Below are 27,821 nucleotides of genomic sequence, written 5' to 3' on the forward strand. Positions count from 1 at the left end.
TGGTGGAAGGCAAGTGATCTTCAACAAACGTTAGACTGCACAAACGGCTTCATGAGTGGTGTCCACCACTTTTATTCACCGTGTCCCCATGAAATGTGGAAGCGGAGGAATCCACAACTTAACTGTCAAAGACTGGGTTTGAACCAAGACCTAGTGTGTCCTATGGATTATTTTACACCATAACGAAAATAACTAATCAGAAACACTCAATGTAGCTTGATGCGAGTTTAATGATGGGCACTATCATCACAGAAAACTCATCATATGTACAAATGTAGCTGCTAATTAAATCTTAATTACTTTGACACCACATCTAACAGTGTGATTTACAAATCGTTATAATTTTCTAAACTATTCAAACAGTGATGTTTATGTATGCACTTGAAGCTGCCTGTGTACAAGTATTAACGTATAAAGTGAAGCTTGAAACTAACATGGTCTACAGCACCTCTTCTTACAGAGAAGAAACAAGCACCTTTCGATTAGAGAGGAAACAAACACAGACAGAAAAACAAGCACCTCTAATTAAGAGAAAAAACAATGTATATCTACAGATGTAGTACAAATGATAGGAATATTCATGTTATGTTCAAACCAGTTGTGGCTCTATTTTACATACATGTGTCTTAACCCTGATCAGACCCATATTGATCCCAGGTGCAAAATGACTTATGGGCGATATGGGTTACCCACTGAGGCCCCATATATGCCGACACATGGGTCCCTTAACGAGCCCATCACCCCTTGCTGTAGTCACTATTAAATATGAGCAAGTGTACCAGATAACAGTATATTACCTGCAGCTACATGTACAAGGTAGAGCTGTAAACTAATCCTGCTGTAATGTTTTATCTACATTTATAGATGCGAATATTGATTGTTTTCCTGAATATCACACAAACATTCCTGTCTGCAAAAAGCTGCATGTGTTTCAAATGTTCCCTTGTGTCATGAAATGCAGTATGTCCATCCATAGCCCATGAATGAAAGGTTCAAGTTCTAGGGGTTTAGGCCAGACCAAAAAAATATCACTGAACATAAACTTTTGAATGACTTCCCTATGACATAAAATTCAGCTCTTAATAGTGTTTGGAACACCATAATAAAAGACAAAATTTATGAATGGCATAATCAACAAACCACCTGGATTTCTAGCCCAGCAATGGCATGTAGCAGACGGTCTAAGTTCTTTGAGAGCTAGCAACTACATATACATGTAGGCCAACCTATGCAACATACTGTATTATATGAAGTGCTGTCTACGATTTCAATATGAATAACAGTAGCTTTTAAATGATGATAAAAAACACATTTTCAGAATTATTCTTTGTAAGTTAACTTAATTAAAAAGTCTTACAAATAATGTCACCTCTGGAAATGCCACCACAGAAAGGACTACTTGAGATAATATTAAAGTAAGAATTTTACAAAAGTGAGCCTTCTGCAGAATGATACACATCTAACATTTTCTGTCAGGACTATTTTAATCAACACTATATCTTATACAAAATGTGAGAAAGTATTTTCCCATATAAAAATGAATGTTTAATATATTCCGTACTAAAAAAGTACGCTCAGCAGTTACACATTGAAGCCAGTGACATGTTACTACATTCTACTTTAACAATTACCTACTGGTAAGACACTACAATGACACAGTGTTATGCACATGGTTTCAGCGTGTTCAACATGCAACACATTTATACTTCCCACGACAACACCAGGTCTATTCAGCAAAGCCAATCACCACAGTGGAGACCATTTGCACTTGATAGTAATCTAAACAAGCCTCACAAGACTGCATGCCAATGCAGATGTAGACCAGAGCAGTAAAACATAATCACTTCATCTATACACTGCACATCTTTGTTTTCTCTTGGATGTTTACTATACTCTCGAGATAACCGTTAAATTTCTATATAATGCATAAAGCTGGATATGTAAAATATCCGGTAACGAGTTACCACATCGTTAATGCCATTCTATTTTTACAAAATGCATAGATTATTTCTTGATTACATACACCTTGGCCTGGTTAATAATATCCAAATACACTGTTCATACACGCATCATGAAAACATACATAGTTAACTATGAAGAGGGACAAAACTACGCATACACTCTACTATAGAAAAGACGAACGGTTTACTGAATTTGGTGAAAACTGCTTGAAATGATCAAATATTCAAGACAACCAATAGTTTTCAAAACAGGAAAACTCATTCCTCCATCCCATGCCCAGCTTAGGGCAGAAACCGACAGAATATGCACTAGCCTATTTCTTTACGTTTACCTTCCCAAAAAGACACGTAAACTGTACATGCACCAATAAGTTGAGGGAAGGTGCATAAGATACAAGATATTTCAAGATCATAGTTTCAAGCAACCTTATGGATAATCAAATATTTTTCTCAAACACACAGCGTTCATTGTATGTTCAAAGTTGTCTATTTTGCATCATCCTACCAACGTATAATTTTGATACAATTCCACTTGAGGTTAATATTCTTTCATGCCTCACAGATACTTTACTATACACTGAGAATGTACACAGTTGTATATACACAGAACTGCACAGCACTACAATGCTTGCTATCTACACGAATGGAATACAATCTGAGAAATGAGCAAATCCCCAAAATAGTCTTCAGTTAAAGGAAAAGGCCTCTTAAAACCGAAGTAGGTATGATTGAATAGACCCCTTAACTCTATGCACAAATATACTTTCATTTATGTTTTTTACATTTTTTGTGAAAAGAGTTCAAGGCACTCAAACATTTGAATTCTAAGGTGGGCTTTATGAAGCATACTATCAGAGGTTAGGAACTCTGATGTCGCAAGGACTTTATCCCACTTTAATGAATGTTCGAATAACTCTTTTACCTATGAGTAAAACATTACTGAAATAATGTTCCTAAATATTCCTTCCTTCTGGTGAACATCAGGAAAAAATGGTGATGAGACATCAGAGTTCCTAGATACCGTCAGTATGGCTCATAAAGTCCACTATATTATTCAGATATTTTAATGCCTTTCAACACTCTTTAAAACAAAATCTACAAAAAAATTAATTGAAAGCATTTTCTCTCATAGTTTTCAGTTGTTTGTATGTTGAACCTTACTTCATGTTTAAGCTTTCTTTTACTTCAACAGAAGCCCTTTTATCACAAATCATAGCAGCTTGTTGCATACATATAATTATATACATTCATCTAAGCAAATATTGTCGATAAAATCCAGATATAGTTTCAGCTTAAATCAATAACATATTCTTCAGTCAACAAAAACATAAACATAAAAAAAAAATTTCAAAAGCTTAACATACATACAAATCCATGTCATTCTTTCTTAATCTATGAAACTGATTTACACTTTTCTGGTGAATTTGAGTCCACTTTCAAAACAATAATCAACCAAAATGACTTCAAAAAGAATATTCTGTACATACTTCAAGTTAATTTAATAACGTTAGTGTGGTCATTCACTTGGGAATAACAACGACGACAACGAATCTTGAATCTTCCACTTTTACACCTGAATGAAAACAGTGCTGAATAGCTGCCCAAGCGATAATAAAATGGACAGGTAATGAAAAAGTACAAGTGAAACAGGCTAGACATGAAAATGTTTGGCATGGCACAAAAAGAAAACCACAAAGCAAACTATATAAAAAAAAAACAATAAAAAAAATTGTAAGTATGTAATATGAAAATGAATACCATACACCTGCGAAATGTATTCAAAGAATCTCTCAAAAGTTCTTCTTTCTTAAACATGCACAAGTAGTTCACACAGCCAAAAATTGGTGCCTTTTGGAAAAAATCATTACTTAAGTCTAATGTAATCACGCTTTAAACCAAACTTGATTAAATTCTGCACATTAGTTATTAAGATATCACGTAGACAATTAAGGTCATGCAGGACAATAGATGACCCAACACCATGCATAAAAATACATGTACAGGTATGTGACGGAATTTCCTGTGTTATTTCAGCTGAGGCTTACATAAGATGTCCTTGACATCATACCATTTGACTGACAATCTCTTTACTAAATCTAACTTAAATGACCTTAATTTTCGTCCATGACTAAGTTGCTCATTTTTCCATATTCTGGGAATAATACTGAATTTCAGAGAGGTGCTTTGATAGGTATTTGACATTTATTTGCCTCCAAAAAAGCTCATTTGTGACCAAATTTTTAGGTCATTTAGGGTAATCCTTCAGCCTAGACATCAACTTTTAATTTGTAACTTTCTCGCTTGGCATTCAGCATGAAGGGGACAGTGCAACGACTGGTTGACTTGTATCAGTATAATGGCTCGGGCGGGGCAGCTTACTTGCCTTTGGTAAGTCGTCTCAGTGAAGCAGCACTAAATAAAAGAGCGGTGGAAATCCGTCCTGCAACAAGGAGGCACATTACACGTACATGCACCCTAAGGACTCCTTCGTCGTCATATGACTGAAAAATTGTTGAGTACGACGTTAAACCCCAAGCACTCACTCACTCACTCAACTTTTAATCGACAAACCTTGGAATAAATATTATCTATTAACCATCAGGTTTTGATGCAACTTATAAAAAACATACCATATTTGATTTTATCTCTGCCATTCGTATTTTAGCATCTGGGGATTGCTCATCTTAAAATCAAATTTATTTACTTATTTGTGTGATTGGTATCAGCAGCCAGCATTATTGTGGGAGGAAATCAAGCTCAGGGAACTAAATTTAAATGAACTCATCCTTATAAAATGACCACACAATCATGACTTACATATAGTTAGCAGCCATTCATAAATACTGGTGCAGGTATTTAGACTTCATATTTCAGTCTCAGAGGCTGTTTCTGTAGTAACCCTGGCACCTGAAGTTTAACTCCATCCATGCCATGGGCAAAGTTAAGCTGGCTTAAATGGGAAAGTGGCTTTGAGCAAAGCCGGGGCATTTAACATGGCTTATTTATCTCTGCTTTGCAAAGTGGCTTTAAAACAATATCAGAGCTTGTTTACATGTACGGTATGCATGATAATATGTCCTATAAGGATTTCCACAATGACATTACTCAACTAGCTTAAATATGACGTGTATGAACGGACAAATTCTTAAACTGGCTTTAAACTGATTCTGACCACATACATATGTAAACACAAGCACTTTCAAAACTGGACTCCATTTAAACAAGTTCACATTTAATCCAGGTACAATTTTGGTCGTGTGAACAGGACAGAAGCTTCATCATGGTGCAGCCTGTAGTGTGAATGTACACCAACAGAAATGATAAGACTGCTGTGAGAAGCAGGCCACACAAGGCTTGAAGACTGTATTAACCAATGCTTAGAGCTTGATGATATAAATTAAACGTAATCATCAAATACCCTCCTAACAAACCAGGCAAACTGAGGAGTGAATAAAAACAATTAAGACGTTTATGTTGGGTTCATGTTTCCACCGAGCTCTTAAACAGAGGTTTAAGTTGGGTTCATGTTTCCACAGAGCTCTTAAACATTAAAATGCTGTTATAAATCTTCAGAGCTGGTCCCAGCTTTATATTCATGATCTTCACAATGTCAGTCTGGTTGAGCAGCAGGAATGCCTCGCCATCAATTTGCTGAAATGAAAACACAAACAACAATCAAAACCACAGGTAAAACAAATTCAGAATTTCTCTAACCTGTTCACTCAAAGCAACAAAACTCTCCAGGTGAAAAAAAACAAAACAATAGAGACATAACAGGATGCTAAACAATCCTTTAGAAGCTTTGTCAACAACTAAATAATTTGTCACACAAAGGTAGCACCTTTCCAGAAGCATTGCACATGTTTTATGTCAATTGGTAGAAGTCTTTTAAAGTTGAGACATTGGAAAAAGTTTAAATTCTAAATGACTATGGTGTGATACTAGATATGCATTCAAAATGCCTTACCAACCCTCATTTTGATTAGGTCACACTATTACACAAGTCTGGAATCAGGGAAGGTTTGAGTTATTGGACATCTTAAGTACTTGTATATCATGGACTACTATAGAGCACAAAAGTGAAAACATAATACCATGGATTTAATTATTATCTTCACAGTCAATCACTGAGGTACATGTCAAATAAAAGACCATTAAATAGTGTCAATAAAAATAGTTTGATTTATCATTTTGAAGTTTTTAATTATTTTCGTAAAATGAACATTAAACTTGAAAATGCTGACATCTTATTCGGTTTTAGAAACTAAACATATTATTTCAAAAAAAAATATGGATGTGACCTCACTGATATCCTCTGGGTCACTATAGGCCATTGTAGAATTTGATAGTTTAAAATCATTTTACTCGGTTGGAAAAATTCTATAAAAATAAATCAAACTGTTTTCCTGGACAGTGTATAATGTCTTTCAGCTGATTTATACTTCATTTTAGTGTTATTTTTCGTCTTGAAAATACATCTAAAAACTAACTGGTAAAACCAGCTTTACTGTTACAAGTAATTGCCCACTTTCAGTTTTTACCTCTTCCGTGAAGACACTGGCCTGTTCTTCGCAGCCTGGCAGAGTCTTGACAAAGTCCGCCACATCTTGTATAGACCAGCTGGCTACCTGGCTGCCCTTGATTTTGTCCACCCCTGGCAGCAGTTTTGAGTGCTGGTCCCAGCAAAGAGGCAGATCTTTGGCTGGGTTTGGTACCATTGCTGACATGAACACAGACTGATGGATGCCATTATGGAGGTTGTTTCCGGCACCACCCATGGCCGGCTCAGGGGAATTACCTGGTGCTGAAAGTAAACATACATCTTACCATGAAATATAAATAACATTAAGGAAAAATAAAGAGGATAATATTTTTGTGCAACCATAATGAGATGCAAAAACAGTTGCTGATTGGCTACAAAATGTGATACTGTACGGCTTGATGAAGATGTTTTCCAACTTAAGCTGCTATGGCTAGTTCTTTTAATGACCAATGACACTGTAACCAGGGTGGCAAGACAACAGATGTTAAGTCAGATTACTAACAATTAACAGATTACAACAAATAAAATTCCCTGTACTTACACACTAACTCTCTTTCTCTTTTTTCTCTCCAGTGAAGAAATTTGTGCCTGAAAGAAACACAGCATTTTATTCAGCAAGTGGAAAACTGAGCCACAGTATTCCTTACCAACGATTAGGATATCAAATGATGAGAAGATGTGTATTTCAGAATAAAAGTTAAACTTTTGAGCAAACACAGCTATAAAGCATGCAATGGGCAACTGTTGAAGTATATATAGTTTCATAAAAAGAAACAACTGGACGTACATGTGATGTTTAAAAGGATACTACTGAATAGTCTTACAATTTACACATGATTAGAATCAGAGGCAAAATCAGTTATGCTGGACAGCCAAACAAGTCAGATAGTTTTACTCTGACTGGTAAATGGTCTGAATTTGAAGCTAAATTGCATGGACAAAGCCCACCACACTTAACATTGTAAATAGACACATAAATCTTGTGTCTTGTCTGGGAATTGCACGGACAAAGCCCACCCCACTTAACATTGTAAATAGACACACAAATTTGTCTGGGAATTGCACGGACAAAGCCCACCAACATTAACATTGTAAATAGACACACAAATCTTGTGTCTTGTCTGGGAATTGCATGGACAAGCCCATTCCACCTAACACTTTAAATAAACACACAAATCTTGTGTCTTGTCTGGGAATTGCATGGACAAAGCCCACTCCACCTAACACTGTAAATAGACACACAAATCTTGTGTCTTGTCTGGGAATTGCATGGACAAAGCCCACTCCACCTAACACTGTAAATAGACACACAAATCTTGTGTCTTGTCTGGGAATTTCATGTAGCAGACACAGTCTACTGAAGCTGGAAGTACTCCGAAACACAGTCTACTGTAGATGGAAACCATCAGAAACACAGTATAACAAGTCTTACTTCTTCCTGCCCCTTCCTCTGCCAGGCCTGAACTTTATCCCAGCTTTTGTGTGGTAGGGTTTAGGTTTGGTTATGTTTTGTGAAGACAAGGGACATCCAGACACTTTTGAATGTGCTGCATACTTCCCTGTGACATGGCCACTTCCATCACATCCTGGCGTGGGGCATGACCTGCAACAAGATTTCCAATTAATTTTTTTTATAGAATTCTTCAGTGTGATTAAGCTCTTCCCTGGCATAATTAAAGGTGTAAACTACTTCTTTATTCCATTAGTGCTGGAAAAAAGTGAGGAAATATAACTTGTACATTGTTTCACTTCACCAAGGAAGGAGGTTGCATAGCTCCCTGTTTTATTGAGGTCATTTTTGTTCACACATAGAGTTATTATTAACTCATCTTTAAGAACTTTGGTCAAACTTGATGGCACATCGGTTAAGTGAGTGAATGCTTGGGGTTTAACATCGGCACATCGGTTAAGAAACAAGTGACTATTTTTTCAGGTAAAAAGAGGATTTTCTAACTTTGATGAAGTATGTTTTATATCTCCTTCTAATTTTTAAATTCATTCAAATTAAGCTTTGGTATCAGGAAACTATAATGCACCAGATAAAAGTAGTCCAACTACATCAGTAAGGAAATGACTACACCACAGAATTTAGTGATGTGCATGTAGCATTTCATATAGATCAGTTCATCAGAAGGGTACTGAAACCCTGATACCATCCCTTTTATCAACAAACAGAAAGTGTTTCAAATGTAGCAGACGTGTGTATAGGCTATCCGCAACAATCTTCCTCTCTCAAAGTGATTTATTTATTCATTGGTGTTTTATTTCAAGATAAAGAGAACCACTGTGAGATGAATTTGAATCTGGGACTTCATAGTTCAAGATGGATGGCCTCCACTGCTGTAAAACTTTTACTTGAATACATTCTTTTATCAGACCCATTCCAAGCTCTGGATGGTAACATATCATTAGCTGACCTGATCTCAGGAGACCCTTTGTCTACTGCTCTGGAAGTCTTGGTTGCAGGTCCCCCTGATCCCTCGTCATTTCTCCCAGATGATAAACGATCAGCTAGCGGCACATCCTTTATCATGTTCATGTGGGAGTATGGACAACCAAAAGCACTGAAACACCACAAAATATTACAGTCCTTCGCTATTCTCAGGCTTCAAGGTAAAATTAGCTGAGAAATTACATCACTAACTCTCCACATGTAACAAGCATGAAAAAACTCCAATTAAACCCAAGCCATACTGAACAGGGTGACTTTTTTAGATTTTTTTCTGGGTAGGAATTTATGGAAGACTACTGTTGCCACTGTAAATAAAAAAAATGTGTCCAGCTAATTCAATAAAATGGATAATTATTCCGTTTTAACAAATTACTAAATTATTATAATGAATTACATGTAGCAAATCATTTTAACAGACTGCAATCCATTATAAACCTCAGGCCACTTAGATGTAGTTGTTATAAAGAATAGCAATGATTATAGTAATCCATTAAAGTAAACAGTAATCCGTAAAAACAAAATGGTAAACGAAACGATTTCCTAATTCGTTAAAACAGAATAAAAATCTGAATTAACGAATTAGCTGGACAAATTTTTTCTGTTTACAGTGGCACCAATAGGTTTCCATAGGAATTAAATCTTCACAATAAATTCTAAGAGCAAATGACCTTAATTTGCAGTCACAAATTTAAAAAAAAAAATTTTTCTTTTGTTTAAAGCAACTGGACTTACCTATGATGACCGTTGTATTTTGCACCTTTAATATGTCCCATTCCTTTACAGCCAGGAGTGGGGCAGCCCCCTTGTCCAGGGGAAACAATCAAGTCTTCGGGATCTGTAGACAGTCACAAAGAACAACACATTGTAAGAACTGAAACCACTCTCAAAACGGTGCTAAGCATTGTTGAGTCTGTGCATTAATGAAAATAAATCAAAGTACTTTTGAAACAGATAATTTTGGACATGAATTTTGTTTGCACTACTAGTCTCAAGGAATTTACAAGTAAATACAATAAATAAATGTATCAATACAGGTTTAAATTTAACATTTGGTTGGGTGTTCATTGCCTTCACTGGAACATTAAAAAACAAGCTTTCAGGTTCATAGGTGAAGGAAACTCGAGTAAACAGCCATCTTCTACCAGGTACCTGACAAACCTCCCGGTTTGCAGCTGAACCAGAAATAGCTGGATCCATGTCAGTTGCCTCAAGAATTAAGCTTTAGTTGACAGTGAAGGACCCTTATACAAAACAATCAGTAATGACTGATTGCTCGCTGTTTAACACCTTACTTGAAAACTTTTTACATACACTTGGTTTTATGGAAGGCGGAAACTGGACAATTAGTAATGAATGAGGTACTTACAGACTGGAGGTTGCAAGGCATGCCCTGTTCTGCCACACCAGCCTGGCGGATGCAGGTCTGGACAATCATCATCCACCCAGAAATCATAACTCTCTGACCATCCATCAAAATGAATGCATATCTGGTTCTCCTCAACACTCTTCACAGTGGCAACACGAATGAGAATAGGGTTACGCTTGTCCACAGCTTCTAGTTTCATACCCACTTCGAATCCAACTGGGGCATGCTGAAAATTGAGACAGTTTATGCAGCCTTTTTTTTTCTTTCTTGTTTTCTTTACATGTAAAAAAAGGACTTCAAATATAATTGGCCTCAGCATTAAAATGTTACCATAGACTTAATATATGGAGAAATTTAACACAAACATAACAGGGTGTACAAAAAAGCCATTGGTATTCTGTACATCTGAGCTGACTATCACAAAAGGCAGGTTAATGAAAATGTAAGTTTTTTTATCCTAACAGCTTATAGGATTATTTTATCTGCGTTTATATTCATTGTATTCAAATATCACAATGTTTAAGCACCCACAAAGATGTGTGTCATAGCACGTTACACTTTCTTACCGGCTTGAACGCTCTTGGAGGAACAGCTGTGGCATTACACTTGGTGAGATATTCCTCCCAGGTGAAGTTTGAGACATCTGCCCAGTCTGAAACAATACCAACTTTATAGTGTTAGCCTAATATATTACAGTGTTTTACAGTCTTTTCAATGTGTGTATGAAGTCAGAATGACAGGAGTAAACCAACACCATTCACCAGTTACATGTAACATGAGTGAGTGAGTGCTTGGGGTTTAACGTCATACTTAATAATTTTTCAGTTATATTATGACAAAAGAGTCGGTAGAGCCCACGTAATGTGCCTCCTTGATGCAGGACTGATTTCCACGGCTATTTAATCTAGCGCTGCCTCAATGAGACAACTTCTCAAAGGCAAGTAAGATGCCCAGCTGGAGCCACTATACTGATACAAGTCAATCAGTCGCTGCACTATCCCCTTAATGCTGATTGCAAAACGAGGAAATTACAACTTCCTCTTTTAAGGTCTTAGGTGTGACCTGACCCAGGTTTGACCCTGGATCTATTTAGCCCGAAGCAGGCGCTCTACCAACTGAGCTATCAGTGCCAGTCCATGTGGCATGAAACCTCATTTAAACGTACAGCATGAACATTTATATTTATGCTGTTTAGCAAAAAGCCAAAGATGTCACAAGTTCAAGAGGAAAGTATGTTGGAAATTGTTTACGTAGTATTCTGCACACGAAATTTGTGAAAACAATATACCCTAATTCTTCGAATTTTTGGGACACCTGTTCTGCTCTTTTTAGCCAATATACATGTAACTGTACCAGGAATATTTAGTTTCTTTTTTTCACATGGTTAGTCCATCTCAAGAACACATATTCATAACATTACTCTTCAAAAAAACTGGGAGAAAAATGTAATTCTTTGCTTTCAGCATTACAAAAATCTGTCCTAAAAATTAGCAGAATTAGGGTACGCACAAACTGTCACATTACCAGAAAGTCAACACAAAGCCCAGATATGTTTCTTTTTTGTTTACCTGTCAAAGCTAAAAATACTTGCCAAGAGATTCATTTCAAAACCAAGCTACTTCTGTCTTGGAGCAAGGGCTACAAAATTTAGCTTGAAAAGCAAGTAAACAATCTAGGGAGAACACAAAACTTCTAGTGTATTGATACAAGTTAGGTAACATGCAGGCCTTCTACAGATCTCTCCTTACCACAGGGAGGGGACAGGGCCTTTGCATTCTCCTGACACCAGCCCACGGGGTGAATGTAAGGACAACCAGGGTCACACCAGTAGTCATACTCGTCATCCCAGCCGTCAAAGTGCACCAGGATTTTGTCCCCCAGGGTGTCAGCCACAGTGGCCACACAGATTAGGGTTGTGTTCTTCCGATCTACGGCCTCCAGCTTCTGGCCCACACGGAACAGATTAGGCGTCAAGGTCTGTAATGTATGGATGAAAGCAGGTTATTGGTGTCTCATGCATTAATGAATGAATGGATAAGGTTTAACACCACGTATGGTAAGTGTATAAATATCCTTGCGGTATGCTTGTCTTGTTCTGGCAGGGCGAGTCCATGCCGCCAAATGCTGCTGCCACTGACGCATCATGCCAAAAACACCAGACATGACACCCCACCCAGTCTCATTATGCTGACACTGGGTCAACCAGTCCTGTTTCCTTGCTTTAAACCCCAAGTGCTAAGCGCCAAGCAAGTCAGCGCCAAGCAAGTCAGCACAAAGTACCATTTTAAAACTATTTGGTATGACCCGACCCAGATTTGATCTCGCAGTCTCCCAACTTCGAGGCAGACACTCCAAACATTAGGCCATCGAAGCAGTCTTCTCAAATATTTTTATGAGGTAACATTTTTACTTGAAGAAATTATTCAAATTTTATTTGCACTTCATAGATGTATATGTACAATCAACGAAATAAGGTGACACACATAGACACAAATAGTGCTACCTCCCCAATCTATAAATTTGCTGTTTATTTTACTGATGTTCGCTTAATTGAAACAGCACGTGGTTGTACATTTCACAACGGAGTCTGTATCAGTTTCAGAATACAAAGGGAAAGCCCAACTGCAGATTTGGGATAACAATTTAAATTTACCGGTATTAATTACTTATTTCAACAGATGTCAAATGTGGACATTTTCTGAAAGTAAGCTGAGCAAAAGCTGTCAGATTACTTCTTAGCATATGTAGAAATGGTTGACCTGTCCAAGTCTGATTTGATGAGTTGTGACCCTATTTCTACATAAAGAACCGCAGACGTCTAAGTGACCCATCTACTATGCACATATTGAATGCTCCTCCCACATTAACGTTTGATCCCCTGGTATGCTCTTTATTGCTTCATTCAAACCGAGCACCAAAACGTCTACTGGCGGCAAATCCCATGTGAAAAGGCGTTACTATTCTTTTCCAGATGGGAAATTAACTGCCATCGAGAAATAAAAATATCCGCCAGTGTGTGTGAGTAAAACAAGTACATGTATATGTACTTACAGCAGAATGTTGATTGATGAACAGGTGCTTCGGTGCAGCCTGACCACCGCAAAATTTCAGGTAACCTCCCCAATTAAATTCAAAGTCAGTAGTAAACCCTGAAATGGCATCCAAAGAGAAGAGGACTATAATTGTGTGAAAACAGACACTGTGCACAAAGCAGAAAGTACATATGGACCACACAAGTTTTACTATGCCAGGATATGCAGCTTTACAAAGGAGTTTCTAACTATTTGAATCTACAATGAATCTTTGTTCATTTAAATCCTAAATTTATGGTACAGTTTTGAACCTACAATCATATCCACTACCCTATTTCTTCTAATTTTTGGGACCCCTGATCTGCTCATTTTAGCCAATATATGTGTAATTATAGCAGGAATATTGAGTTTCTTTTTTCTCATATGGTAAGACCACCTAATGAACAACATGCTCATATATCTTTACTTTTCCAAACTGCTGGTAAACAAATGTAATATTTTACTTTAACTGCTACTAATATCCGTCTCAAAAAATTATAAGAATAAGGGTAAATCAATGATAATAAACTGACACAATTCAACATATGTTGTATAAGAATATAAGCTTAGGAAAAATGTAGAAAATAACAAATGGGGAATCCCTTCACTTAGAAGTAAACGCACCCCATTCATCTGTGAGTGAGTGAGTGAGCAAGTGCTTAGGGTTTAATGTCGCACTTAACAATTTTTCAGTCATATGATGACAACATTCATCTGTGTACCTTAGCATTAAAAATAATCACATATCCTTGTAATAATATACAAACTATAGTCCAGGCAAATTCTAAAATCAAGCAAACCTACCTCTGGGAGGTTCAAGTTTCTTTCCGTTTTTCTCACACCACCCCGCAGGGAAAATGTAAGGGTTGTCAGCATTGATCCAGAAGTCGTAGCTTTCGGAGTAGCCATCAAAGTGCATTCTAAGCCTGAATCCCCTCACTTCCACAATGCTTAACACACAAAACAGGGATTGATGGCTGGGGTCAATCCCTTCACACCTCATACCCACCTTAAACCCATTCCTCACCTGAGGAAAAGGCTGTTAAAAATAAAGTCATGTACATAACATCAGCTACTGGCAACATACTTTTTTGGATTTAATTATGTATTCATTTACTTGGTGTGATCAACAATTTTTCACTCAGAGTATAGGACGGTAATAGGTTTATGGCTGGAGGAGAACTGGTGACCAGAGAAAACCAAACACCTGCGTCAGGTATCCAACTTAAAGCCACCCAGCCGAAACAGCGAGAGCTGGATTCCAACAAATATTGTGACAGAACAACTCTTCAAATCTAACTGCTCCTACAAAAGCACATGTAAATCTGCTACACTACGCTTAGCAGTTTAGAGATATATTTTGGTGCCTAGCCTACAAGACCACAAGTGAAAATCTCACACAGAAGGTCCATCACCACTGGTCAGTCTGGTTTGTGACAGTAAACTAAATACCAAAATACCAAGAACTTCAATATTTTGGATTCCCATGTTTAGCTTATCTAGAATAAGCTGTAACATTTTTGAATGGCTGGCATTTGAGCAGTGTGGATCTCATTGCAAATTGCATATATACAGGTATACTTCATGGCATTATTGAAGCACTCATTTGCACAATACAATCCTACAAGATAATAAGTGTATACTGATTAATTTTGCTCAATCTTACTCATACCTCTTTGAAGAGTTTTGTGGGAGCACCAATTGCTTTTTCCTGATCAAGATACTGACTCCAAATGAAACCTTTGGGCTTCTTTCCAGGACCTAGGTGAACAACAACCCAGAACAAAACTGTCACAGACTGAAAAATCATTTTCAACAAGACATATCACAAACCACAATTCAACAGAATTGATTGTTTTTTGGAAAAATTATGTAATGAAGAAGAATTATCTAAATGTGTCTATAAATACACATAGAGGATATCCAACAAGTGGCCCTGTAGTATCAAATGTATTTAACAAGATTTCAAAATTTTTGACTTAATAGCTTTGATACTACAGGGTCACTAGTTGGAGATTCTGTTTATTCCACAAATGGAAAATAAAAAAAAAGTACAACATTATGCCTCAAATCAGCGAGACTATCTTTTCTTGATTCTCTGCTTCCAACATTTATACGCAACATCAAATATACACCACACTAAAGAGTTCAACACAGAACGGCTTTACTCTCACAAGCTTGGATAGGATTTCTATAGTATCACCTATATACATTGAAACACAGCAGCAAACAATTGTTTTTAAACACTTGTCAGTCAATTAAAGTCGCAAGAAACCGGTCAGGAGGCTGGTTGCACATGCTTGTGTGTGAGCGCGTAGTTGAAATTTTATGCCCGTACATGTACCGACAAGAACATCATTTCTAATGCCTGTATGACTACAGTCTACATTTCTTCTGACAATTGTGAGGACTGGATTACCCTTATACGACAGTACTTAGCGGATGAATATGCATTGTTTTTATTGTGGTTGTGGATATACATGGATGTTGAAGACTCCATCAAAATGATTGGCTCCTTGAAAATTGGTGCACTTGACCTGATTTCCATCCTCGATGTACAGTGTTGGATGCAGGAAGTTAAACCAGTACAATAGGCAAGATTTTGACCAGTGTTATTTGTGGTTAATGCGGTGGCTGAGGCACGAACCAAGGTGGGAGGAACTGACAATAGAGCTGAGAATGTTAGATATTTCGTGGTGCTGGCTTTCCAAATGCATGGTGCATGGTGTTTGTGTGTGTGTGTGGTGGGGGTGGGTGGTGGGTTTCTCGTGCTGGATGGGGGAATACATGGTGATCGCTAACTTTCTGGACAGTTCGCTTTCTGGCACAGCAGAATTACAGTGGTGTTTGATTTCAGTTAATTCAGTTTATTTTTTATTTGGGGCAAATTAGCATAATGGAAAATTTCCTGTACGCTGTATGTTTACGAGTAAAGTAGCTGCAGTGGCTGCATGTGGTGCCACTGGTATTGCTGTTGGTGCGATTTTATACAATAAGTGCGGTTAAAGTTCAGCAATAAAATCAGTACCAGATACTGCTACTTGTACACATCTTTTCCCAATATTTAGTGTATTCCCTTCTTCGCGATTGTCTATGTAAACAAAATCTCCGACTTTCAGTTTGTTCCGGCAATGATTTTGTCCCAAAATGCAGACGACACAATCACGTAGAGAAAAAAAAACAAAAAAAAGAAAACAAAATAGTCTGGTCCTTGTGTAGCTTTTGATTGGCTGATTTTTTTGAATGAACTTCTGTGAGCCAATCAGATAGCTCTCTCAACACTGTTGACGAAAGGTGGGATACTATATTTATCCCACCCCCTTTATCGCATGTCCCGAGTCACATTTATGGGATAAGTATAGATACCGACTTTTTAGACATACATATACCTATAGGTATACTTTTCTTTATATTAACTAGTGGCTCATTGCCTCCCTTTAACCTTGCAGGTCGTTCTATTGTACACCCTTCTTCACATCAAGTAAGGTCAACTAACACAGGTAAGATAGCATAAATAGAAAGAAACTTCTCTGTTAAAATGAACTTAATTGAGAAATCTTCCCAGTTTTCTTATATGACAAACAGTATAAAGACAGCCAACAAATATCTTGAAATGAGATATTTTGTTTGTCAACAGAAAAAAATTAAAAAAAGAAAAAAAAACCAGAACATCTTGAATTAATGCTGATTTTCTTCCACTAATGTCCATGGTAAATTATAGTATGTTATAAGTTGCACTCAAGAAAATTTCAGAAGAGAGGAAACACAAGTCTCAGGAAACAACACCTCATTTACTAAACCTCATGAAGACAAACTGCTACACATATGCCTGACATAAGGCTGCATCAAACAAGCCAGACCTCTGTTCAAACATGCGACCTAATGAACAGAAATTTTACTAACCTTTGTCACCAGACTCTGGAATGGAAATATTAAGCGAATCCAACATCGGTTCTCTTTTCCCTGCATCACCAACTTTCTTTTTCTTCTTTTTTACCACATTGCCATCTTTGGTCATTTGTTTCTTTAGTGCTTGGTTAGATCTATCCAATAAAAACATGAATTTGATTGACACACTTTTAGGATGTTCAGTTAATTTTTAAAAATTTTTTTTTTCTTAATGTCAAATGACATAACTGACATAATGTCAATCTTATTAGTTTGTGTATATTTTACTGTGAATATATAATTTATGAAATAATCTCAAAAGATCTCTACTTGCTAAAAGGAAAAAGCAAAATGCTAGGCAGATGCTGTGGTTTAAGACACACTTACCGATCATTTGAAAATGCTTCAGAACAGGCTTGGGAACAAAATTTCCCTGACTTTAAGAATTCATTTTTGTGAAAGTTCCGGCCACAATTTTTGCACCGCTTGCTTTCATCTGGTTTCATTTGACCTGTAAGCAAAGTCAATGATTATAAATAAACAACCTCGGTGAAATGAGGCCGAACTTATGATAGGAAGAATCTATTTTTTCTAAAATAATTACATTGAACTTATATCACATAATCATGGTAGGGTTAAAAGCTAACATACATGGTTTAAAACATCAATACAGTCAACGAGTCTAATGTTGCCTACCTATAAACCTAGGGGTCAACACAACAGTTAAATGTCCTATCACAGGACAGTCATAAACTGGCTTGAAAATTAATTAATGAAGTAGTATATTAACTCCACATCCTCAGTACTTCAGTCATATATCGTGACGAGACTAGGTTACAACCAGGAAAGTTACGGCCATTGACAAGAGAATGACAACATCCGAAATCAGAGTGAAAAAAAGAGCCCTTTTCATTTATTTATTATTTATTTGATTGATGGTTTATGTCATACCAGTACTCAAAAATATTTGACTTATTTGACGGCAGCCAGCATTGTGGTAGGAGGAAACCACCCACAGCCCAGGAAGAAACCAGGCACAGCCCGGGTGGAAACCCACGACCATGCACAGAAAAAAAAAAAAAACGCTTTCTAAAACGGGGATAAACCACAAAAATCAGTTACACAAGTAGTATGTACACAACACCTTAATGTGTTTAAAGATATCTTCAATTACTTAACTATGTACACATCATCGGCAGTAGTGCTGTGAAAACAGTCACAATCTACTACAGTTGTCTACATAATGTAGTACATGTATATTTCCACATCTCACCATCAGTTGTCTCCGAGGACTCAGCTTTCACAACCTCTAAATGAATGGTTGCGGGTGTCCCAGTTGAGCCATTTTCACCTGGTTTGTCACTTTTGTTGTCACTGTCAGCTAGCACATCAGTGTCCAGAATCAAGTCATCTGTGATCATCTCCATTATACCAAACTCATTTATACGGAACTAATAATTGCAACAAAAACAAAATCACAAATTTATACATTGTACAACCTTTTTACAGGTATAAACAAATAATGGCCTAGTTTCTGATTTGACACCAGGTTACTCTGATCATAAAACAGGTGTGAGGTACGGGCATGGCATCTCTGATTTTCAAGATATGACACAAACAAATTAAATTCATTAAAAGCTCATATTTTCTGTATTCTTATATATATCTGCATATTTAAAATAATGCAAACTGTTCATTACCTATGATGTAACAAGAACCTTTCTGTAAACTATTTCATTGAAGAAATACATGTATGACTGCATACTGCTTACTTTGAGGTCACTGCCTGGGAGTGTCCCTATACCATTTTCCCAGGTCATGGCATCCACGGGGTCGAAGTCCGACGTGGTGCTTGGTGCCTCCTGAGGCGTAACAGACCCTGATGAGACAGTGCTGTCAGGTTTAGAGGCTGGCTCCTGAGCAGTGGTGCTGTCTTCAGGAGTCTTTTTGACACTGCTGTTGGACTTATCTTCAGCTGGATCCACCCCAGATGAAGCAGACAGTGAAGACTTGGCAGGCTGGAGAGAAGTGGGACTTTGTTCTGATTTATGAGGTTGTACAGGAGCTGGTTGAAGTTTCAGAGTTTGATTCTGACCTGATCCTCCTGGGTGTTGGTTCAGGGCAACAGGTTTCAGAGCTGTGACAGAGTTCACTGTTGAGGGCTGACTTGTTGTACACGCAGTGCTAAACATCACAGGTACCGCTGGTCTTAGCCCTGCTAGGCTCACCTGTCCTGACACCATGTTGGCTACCCCTGGCACAGTTTGGCTGGGCTGCCCATGATGGCGGTTGAGAACCATGGGGTGCTGAGGGGCCAGAAGCGGAGAGGGCTGGGCATGAACTAAGGACAGCTGAGGGGGCTGTGACATACCTGGCCCACTATGCTGGGGAGGCTGGGTCCGTATGATGGACAGGGGTGGTGGTTGCGATACTAGGGCATTACCAGGCTGAGGGGAGGCCAGAGACTGAGAGCGAACCAGGGACAACTGTGACTGGTTAAAGGTCGCTGACGGCGGAGCTGAAGGAGACCTCATGACACCCGGCATTTGTGGTGAAGGAGGTACGACAGACAGCTGCTGAAGTTTGGCAGGGGGCATCTGAAGAGGTTTGAGCTGAGTCCTGGGCTGTCCCTGGGTGGGGATGACAGACAAATGAGATGGTGAGGAGAGAAGCTGTACCTGTGAGGAGGCAGATTTCCCTGAGGGTCCTGTCGACTGTGTCTGGGATTTGCCTATTGGGACTGTCCCTGGGGGAGGTTTAGAGGCAATCAGCTGTTCCTTTCTTTTGGGATGGCTGTCTTTACTGACAGGGTTCGCCTGGCCATTGGATGAAGTGACCAGGTCACACTTAGCTGTCACTGCAGAAGCTGGAATGATGGTGCCTTCAACAAACAACAAATGTTAATGATTTTCTACACCGGGCTCACATTTTACTTTTTTTTTTATTTTCATCTTTGACAGTAATGGTCAAATAATGGTCGACAATCAGTGTTTGTTGACAGACTATTATACAATATGTAACATCATACAATGTCCTCTAAGTTTCAAATTACATTTAACACATCCTTAATCTGCTAATCCCGTTCATGAATTGTCTTGCTAAAGAAATGTATAACCATGATTTGTTGTGGGGAAGCTTAACTGAGTACCCTGTGTCTTTACACTGAATGTTAATTCCCAGATGTATGGAAAGTTGGATAGTCAGCACCTGTCACCTGGCTCTCAGTTTGATTGGATACTCTCTCTTGAGTGAAGCGGTGGTGGAGTGGCCCACAAACATGGCAGAAATGTTGTCTGGGGTTGGCCAGTTACAGTAAGTTTCAAAAAAAAAAAAACAACCATTCTGAGAGTATGTCTAGAAAACTGTCAAAAGTCCACAACAGGAAGTTGATCTGCAAATCATCACAGTGAATCCATGCACCAAATTTCAATTAAATTTTTGTTAAGCCTTTAGCACGGCAACATTACATGTGTATCTGGAGCAGGGTTGTCTACTTTTTTGAAAGTTCTTGTCCACTTTAGTTAGAAAACAAATTAGCCTTTTTTGGTCTGTTTTATTTCAGGACTCACCTGCTAATGGATGGATCCCGGACACCACCTGACTACCTGCCATGGCCATGGGTGTGGAGGCTACCTGTGAGGTGTGAGCATGTGACTGAATCATAGGCTGCACCGACATAGGGTGCACCATCTGTAGAGTCTGGGATGGAATGGGCACGTTGGACCTGCCTCCCATGGTCACCATACCTGTAGGCCTGAACGAAATGCCTGTCACTTGACTGACTGGACACAGATTGGGGCCATGGGCCATTCTGAACTGGACAGGTCGTGGGTTGGGTATCTTAAGTTGGGTCATCCCCTGAGGCATGTGAGGTGCGGGGGACATCTGCCCAGCCATAGATGTGTGCACCATATTACCTACAGGTCCTGTAATGTACAAATTCATATGTAATGTTTGCTCTGTTGAATGTCACAATGAAGAATTTCTCACTAATGCAATTGCAGTCACTTTTACGCGTGGAGTAAACTGGAGTACCAGGGGTAAAGCAATGACCTCTACAGTATTAACGACAAACTTTCCCACGTGTGACTGTCCACTGCTTCTTGTAATCAAGACCTCAAGAACAGTGAGACAGGAGAAACTGGCAAGTACAATGCCTAAGGACGGAATTGAACTTGCACCCGGAGTAATCACAATTATTTGTAATTTGTAAAAAGTGATTTTTTCTCATAAGTTTAACTGAATTCTTTTCCTTCAGTTATAATAAGAGACAACCACACTGCCTTTCGGAGACACTTGGAGAATTACCGTGGCACAACAAATGGAGCTTATAAATGTGACTTACCCTTAACCATTGTTACACCAGGAGAAAAATTAGCTGTATTTGAGCCATCACCCTGACCACCTGTCTTCAAGTTAATCACACCTAAAGTTCAACAAAACAATCACATACATGTAAATCACATCATGTTACTCCAACCTAACAAGTAACACGTCACAAACTACAGTTTTCTCAAATCGATATACATGCATTTCTTTTCTGTAAATGATATATCAGAAAAATTATACATCAAACAAGTTCAAACTAACTAAATTACTTACCATGGTTGCTCAACCCTTTTTCATGTAAAACTGCAAATTTATTTCTAATTTCAAGTCATACCCGTGACCTCATTGAAGATGGGCTTCAAACAACAATCGCACTCTGACATGTGATGAAAATTTGCATAAATCAGAATTCACTCAAAATTTAACAGTGATCTTCAACCTGAACAACACTTATATACCTTAATTTTAAAATAAATAACTATTTACATGTACATCTTTAACTTTTTCTGTACTTATTAACGTTAAGCTATCGGTATTGAAGAAACAACAGCCTACAACAGTGTAATAGAAAACTCCTTGTTAATATTAATATGAAACAAATACATTTCGCAAGAAGATATATATGTCCTTAACCAGTGAGCTTAATGTTAGGAAAACAGATTGTGCAGACAGTGGCAAGTCTGCACGTGCATTTTCAGGTGGTTAGATCAATTAGTAACAGCTACATGTACAACACATGCACTAGTTATAACCTATTTCAACACAGAAGCTTGATGCAGGTGTAGCATGCATCAATCAGCAGTACATAACATAATCTTGCGTGGAGTAAAGCTCTGCATGCGAATACCACAGTAATTCCCACCCTTTTACCTAACTGTGAAGAAGTGAAGATGAAAATTAAATGAAACGATTAAGGTTACAGATAAAATATTTTTTCTCTTCTTTGCTACATGTACATATGTATGTTTCGTCACATGTAATTTTTAGTTTTCCTTCCTCCAGGGATAAAAAAAAAAAAACTTCCCTTGACACAGAAAAAAAAACTATGATTAAGCCATACAGTGTTACATAGCCTAGTTTTCCCTGCAAATTTGGCACAATGCCTTTATACCAGTCACAGTTGGTGTTAATATTGCTCTTGTAAGTTGTAAGACTAACAAGTTATTGTTCTGGCCCTTGTTCCTAGGCTATGGTGAGTTTAACTACCATGACATCACAAATGAAACACTCATGTTTCAATGGTAGCAACAATCAATTTAGCCTACGATCACTTTGTTGAACTGGCCAACATTTCACAATAAAGTTGTGAGTCTCAACTCTCGTCTTAGGGTGAAAGATATGACATTCAGATTTCACAAATTCATTCTATCTAAGCCTTATCACGTGCTGGGTGGCAAAAATAACAGCATAAATCTTTTTTTTTCACCAAAGATTTTATCCTTTTGAATGTAACAATAGTAACCTTTGCCATAATATATCTTCAAGTGTTATTTTTTTTTAACGTTACTGGTATTTTTGGTAAATATTCCCATCAACTTGTCTCCTACCACAGCCGCAAAAGTCTCCATTACACAGATAAAAGCTTACCTTTTCCAGATACTGTGAATAAAAACAACGTTATTTTGTACTCTTGTCTCCTGGAAACCTTACTACACACTACTACACGTCTCACAAGGATATTTTGTTATTATGATTATTATTCAATCATCTCGGGAGATCATATCAAACATCTCTTGATGTTGCAATTTTTGTTAAGAAGCTCTGAATTTTAATCATGCAGCCATTGTACATGTACTTATCTTTAAGAAAATTTAAATTCCATATACACATATATTTTAACTTATGTCAAAAGATATCATTTAAAAAAAAAAAACAGAACATGACAATTCTCATGACGCCAACAAACATCACATCTGAGGGAGAATATAAGTTAAAGTAGCTATGATTAGTGTTATACAAGCCTAATACCGTGTATGTTCATTATGCCTACCAACAATTTTTTTTTCCTGAAATTCTGATCTAAGTTTTTTCAAATATCTTTCTCTTAGTATTAATATGTTGAAAATGCCTACCGCTAAATGCCAGAAAAAGCATTTCCCACCAACCTACCCAAATTTTTATGATATGGTTTGGATACACCTGACAAAGATGTTTTTCAAGATGTCCTAAATATCATCAACAACACAGACGTTTTTCAGGATGGCCTAAATATCCTCAACAACACAGACGTTTTTCAGGATGGCCTAAATATCATCAACAACACAGATGTTTTTCAGGATGTCCTAAATATCATCAACAACACAGACGTTTTTCAGGATGTCCTAAATATCCTCTACAACACAGACATTTTTCAGGATGGCCTAAATATCATCAACAACACAGACGTTTTTCAGGATGGCCTAAATATCATCAACAACACAGACATTTTTCAGGATGGCCTAAATATCCTCAACAACACAAGTCACTTTGAAATAATCCTTAAACGAGAAAATGTTATACAGCAAACTGTCGAAGGAGGGGAGCGGGCATGTATAAGAAAACAAATCCAAACTACACTATAGTCAACCAACTATGTATTAGCAAAAAGATGCAAAATGTCCTGACTTACCATTAGATATCGTCAGGCTGATTGCACCAGGGAAGTTACTGGATGTGACAGGCATGGCTCCGGTGGACAGAGGTAACACTGTTTGATGTTGAAGAGGAGGATGAGACTGCTGGTTTGACGTCGCCATGTCGTTTTCCAGTTTCGCCTTCTTTATAGGGGGCTGTGAGAGGGCATCACCTCCACTTGACGGGACAGGAACACTGGCCATACTTTAGGAGAAATTCCTTGGCTGCATCCAACCAGTTATTCCTGAATGTACATAATATCTAACTGAAAAAAAAAAAAAGATTCCTTTCACAGCAAAACATTACATTGAATTTTAAATAGCGTACTCTAACCCCTTAACCATTTTGCGTATTAAAGAAGAACTTTCATTTGCAATATACTTACTCACCCGCTGGGAGGATTTTTCCATTGGTTGAAGGTCAGTAAATTATGTCATGTGACCTAGTATATCACATCACGCAAAATAAAATGTCACAGGTCAGCACAATTCCATGCTGTTTGATTGGTCAGCTTGGTCTCTCACTTTGACTGCTAAAATGCGCAGAAGCAGACACATTACATGGATAGAGTTGAATTGCTGGCATATTTTTTCGCTAAGTAGTTCACACGTTTGATGCTAGAGAATTGCAAAAAGGACAAGATGGCCAGCAAAATACGCCATTGCCGGTGAGGACACACAAGGTGGATTTTCATAAAATCACAAAACAAAACTCTAAAAGTACAAAAAAACCCTGTCTACCGTGCCCAGGGCTTAACTATATGCCGATGGATAGGAATAATTTTGATCCTTGAACTGTGATGAAGTAATCCTATCTCACAGGTGAAATCTTCTAGTCGGTGTATTTATCTTAACAAAGAAAAAATCAGATGTCCGTCACGCTTGACATTTTCAAATAAATGCATACATGCATTTTCTCAACATTATGTCACAATTTTTGTGATAAAAGAAAATGACACCTCTGTATTTTATATATATACAATGCGAGTGCAAAAATGTTGCCAGGGCTGGTTTTGATAAACTTGTTTAATTTACGAGTAACAATGATAGTTCATTTTATTTAATTTGTTTGACATCTATTTAACAACGTACTATTTAAGAATACTTTGCTTATATGACCAGCCTTACCTATAAAGCTATTTTACCAATAATTTGAACACTGAAAAGCTTAGCTGTACCCACATGTCACAATGTAAATATATAAGGGTTCAAAATTCATTATGTTTCATGAATCCTTGAAGTCTTCTTATACATATATAAAAAAAAAATAAAAATAGAAACCACCAAAGGTAATCTCTACTTCAAAATAATTAAATATGGTGATTTGTTAATATACATCTGTAGTCTGTTGCCTTCAGATTCACTGTTTATTTTTAATGACCAAGCTATGAAAATAACCTGACAATATTTTACATTGTAAAATGGCCAAGGACAGAATCAAAAAATAGGTATATAGAAACTATTAATTAACTTTTTACATTATTATTAGGAATATATGGAGTACTCCAAATAATAAAATGTACCTTTCTTTCATGTACCTAAAATAGAGATATGCACAGAATTTATACCCTAGGTTATTTATTTATAATAAATAGGCATAACTTTACAAAAATTTCATAAATCACCACCAAATTCAAATTTGTCATGTACAATATCATAAGGAGATGTGCACCAGTTTTAAATTAAATCTGTTACGAAAAGTTTAAGTTAAATTCATGGAGTACGTAAAGAACTGCAAAACAGGGGTATAACTTTACAACAAAAAAAATTCATGAATCCCCATCTTGAATTCGAAACGGCAGTGTACTAAACAAATGTCCAAAGTTTCAATTAAAAATTAAAAAAAAATAGCTGCCTTGAAACTTTCAAAATATGTGGGTTACTCATAAGGCAATCTAATAATTTTGGGTATTGCAGACTCCTTTTCTAATATCCCTAAATACATTCAAATTACTTTTATTTTACTTAAATTTGGTAGACAAAAATAAAATTAAATCATTTACAAAACACAATAAATGAAATCATCACATTTTTTATTATCAAGAGATACATGTGTAAACTTACACTACTGTAAAGACATGTAAATATATGTATTTGTAACATTCCTGACAAAATATGAAGACTAACTACATAAATCAATAATTTCACTCCACATAAAAAATAAAAAGAAAGTGATAAGTTTTCCGACATTCTGTAAACAACACTTATGAATATTTTAAGTGTTTAAAACTGTGTAAACAGTATGCAAATATTAGCTAATACTATAAAAATAGATAATTGAAATTTATTATATACATGATGTATTAAATAAAATGCATGTATAAACAAAAATCATTTAATCCATGTTTAAGGCTTAACTCCAAATTCGATTTTTTTTTTAATATGTGTTTTCAACAGCAACATCTTAAAGCATGTGTGAATTTGAATAAATAGTCATTTTTTTTCATGAAAGACATTATACATATCCTGGAGAGTTTGTAAATGGCTGGTACACGTAAATCAAGCGCCTACAATACGTGGCCTGATGTTGATTCACGTTACTGCCCATATAAATTACGTCACGAGGTCACGAGGTGTGGATTATATTTACAGTTCACAATTTTTCCAAGTCAGAAAAGTGTTCAAAAACTGGCCAACAATTAAAACATACAAGAAAAAAATTACCTCGAAAATCCTTATTAATATTTCACAAGCATTCGACATGAGTAAAGGGAAAAGAAAGTCATTATCCTGTTTTAAAAATCAAAACATGGAAGTGGGCCGTCAAGAACGAGATATGGCGGCACGTACTCTAATATGAGAGCATCATACATATGCCCACGCACTAGATTCAGACACCAAAATCATTTCTTCCACAAATCGTCATTCTGGTTTGACCATGGAATACAACTTTTGATAACGAAGGCAAGGTGTTGTGAGTTTTGTAGCTACAAACACAGGCAAAATAAACGAACAAACATGATTCAAATGAAAATGTAAGATGTATAATTGAAGAGCCTCGTTCTGGACCTTCGGTTCAAGCGCCAGGCGACATAATTTTTACTCCAAAAGATGCAAATTTTGTCCTATAACAATGACACAAACATTCCAAATACAGTGAATTTAAATTTTGTAAAGGCCACACAATATGTACAGTCTGATCAAATGGGTGCGCCGACAACATAAAGAGGATGAATTTATTTCCAACGTATTTTTCAATGTCAAAACGTGTGTTAGAGGAACTAAACGAAAGAAAAACTTCCCCGTCAACGCCGACTTTTTCGCAGTTTTGCACAAAATTCATGACGGAACTCCGTATTTACACGACGGGAAAAGGTAAAACAATTTTACTTTAACCACTTAAAATTAGACTTCGAGGCAGTAAATTTTCCAATCGCGTAAAAAGAGTAAAAATCTTCTGAAATATCTTACCTTTTGAAGTCTGCTAGAACGCCATTATATTGCGCATGCCTAAACGGGGAGGTGAATCTACTCGTTGCCTGGCTGTTCTGTCAATTCTACACGCCCACACTAACGCCGAAAAAAGCGCAGTTACCATAAGCTGGCTCGTTAATATTCCCTTGTACTTGATGTGGAAGATGCTACTGGAAATAGAAAAT

General features: G+C 37.1%; 1 protein-coding gene across 1 annotated transcript; it reads right to left on the bottom strand.

Moving 5' to 3' along the window:
• Positions 1–5,013: 5,013 nt before the first annotated feature.
• LOC135470006 (lethal(3)malignant brain tumor-like protein 3) lies at positions 5,014–27,658 on the bottom strand. The gene is made up of 20 exons (XM_064748688.1): positions 27,634–27,658; positions 24,219–24,488; positions 21,627–21,707; positions 20,851–21,207; positions 19,054–20,162; positions 18,555–18,732; positions 17,669–17,792; positions 17,297–17,436; positions 15,066–15,154; positions 14,198–14,432; positions 13,374–13,471; positions 12,071–12,299; positions 10,889–10,974; positions 10,323–10,548; positions 9,689–9,791; positions 8,922–9,068; positions 7,937–8,107; positions 7,046–7,092; positions 6,503–6,765; positions 5,014–5,612 (listed from the first exon to the last, which is right to left on the bottom strand). The coding sequence occupies exons 2-20, from the start codon at positions 24,424–24,426 to the stop codon at positions 5,484–5,486; spliced, it is 4,020 nt and encodes a 1,339-aa protein (XP_064604758.1). The 5' UTR covers positions 24,427–24,488; positions 27,634–27,658; the 3' UTR covers positions 5,014–5,483.
• Positions 27,659–27,821: the final 163 nt, after the last annotated feature.

This window comes from Liolophura sinensis, chromosome 7 (assembly GCF_032854445.1).
Source record: "Liolophura sinensis isolate JHLJ2023 chromosome 7, CUHK_Ljap_v2, whole genome shotgun sequence".
In the NCBI taxonomy this organism is placed as follows: Eukaryota; Metazoa; Mollusca; class Polyplacophora; order Chitonida; family Chitonidae; genus Liolophura; species Liolophura sinensis.

Excerpts from the sequence above, each read along its gene's own strand:
- LOC135470006 (XM_064748688.1), bottom strand. The coding sequence starts at position 24,426 with ATGGCCAGTGTTCCTGTCCCGTCAAGTGGAGGTGATGCCCTCTCACAG. Across the intron at positions 17,437-17,668 it reads GAAGCATTTTCAAATGATCG|ATCTAACCAAGCACTAAAGA; the intron begins GTAAGTGTGTCT and ends TTTATTGGATAG. Across the intron at positions 10,975-12,070 it reads GGCCCTGTCCCCTCCCTGTG|ACTGGGCAGATGTCTCAAAC; the intron begins GTAAGGAGAGAT and ends GTATTGTTTCAG.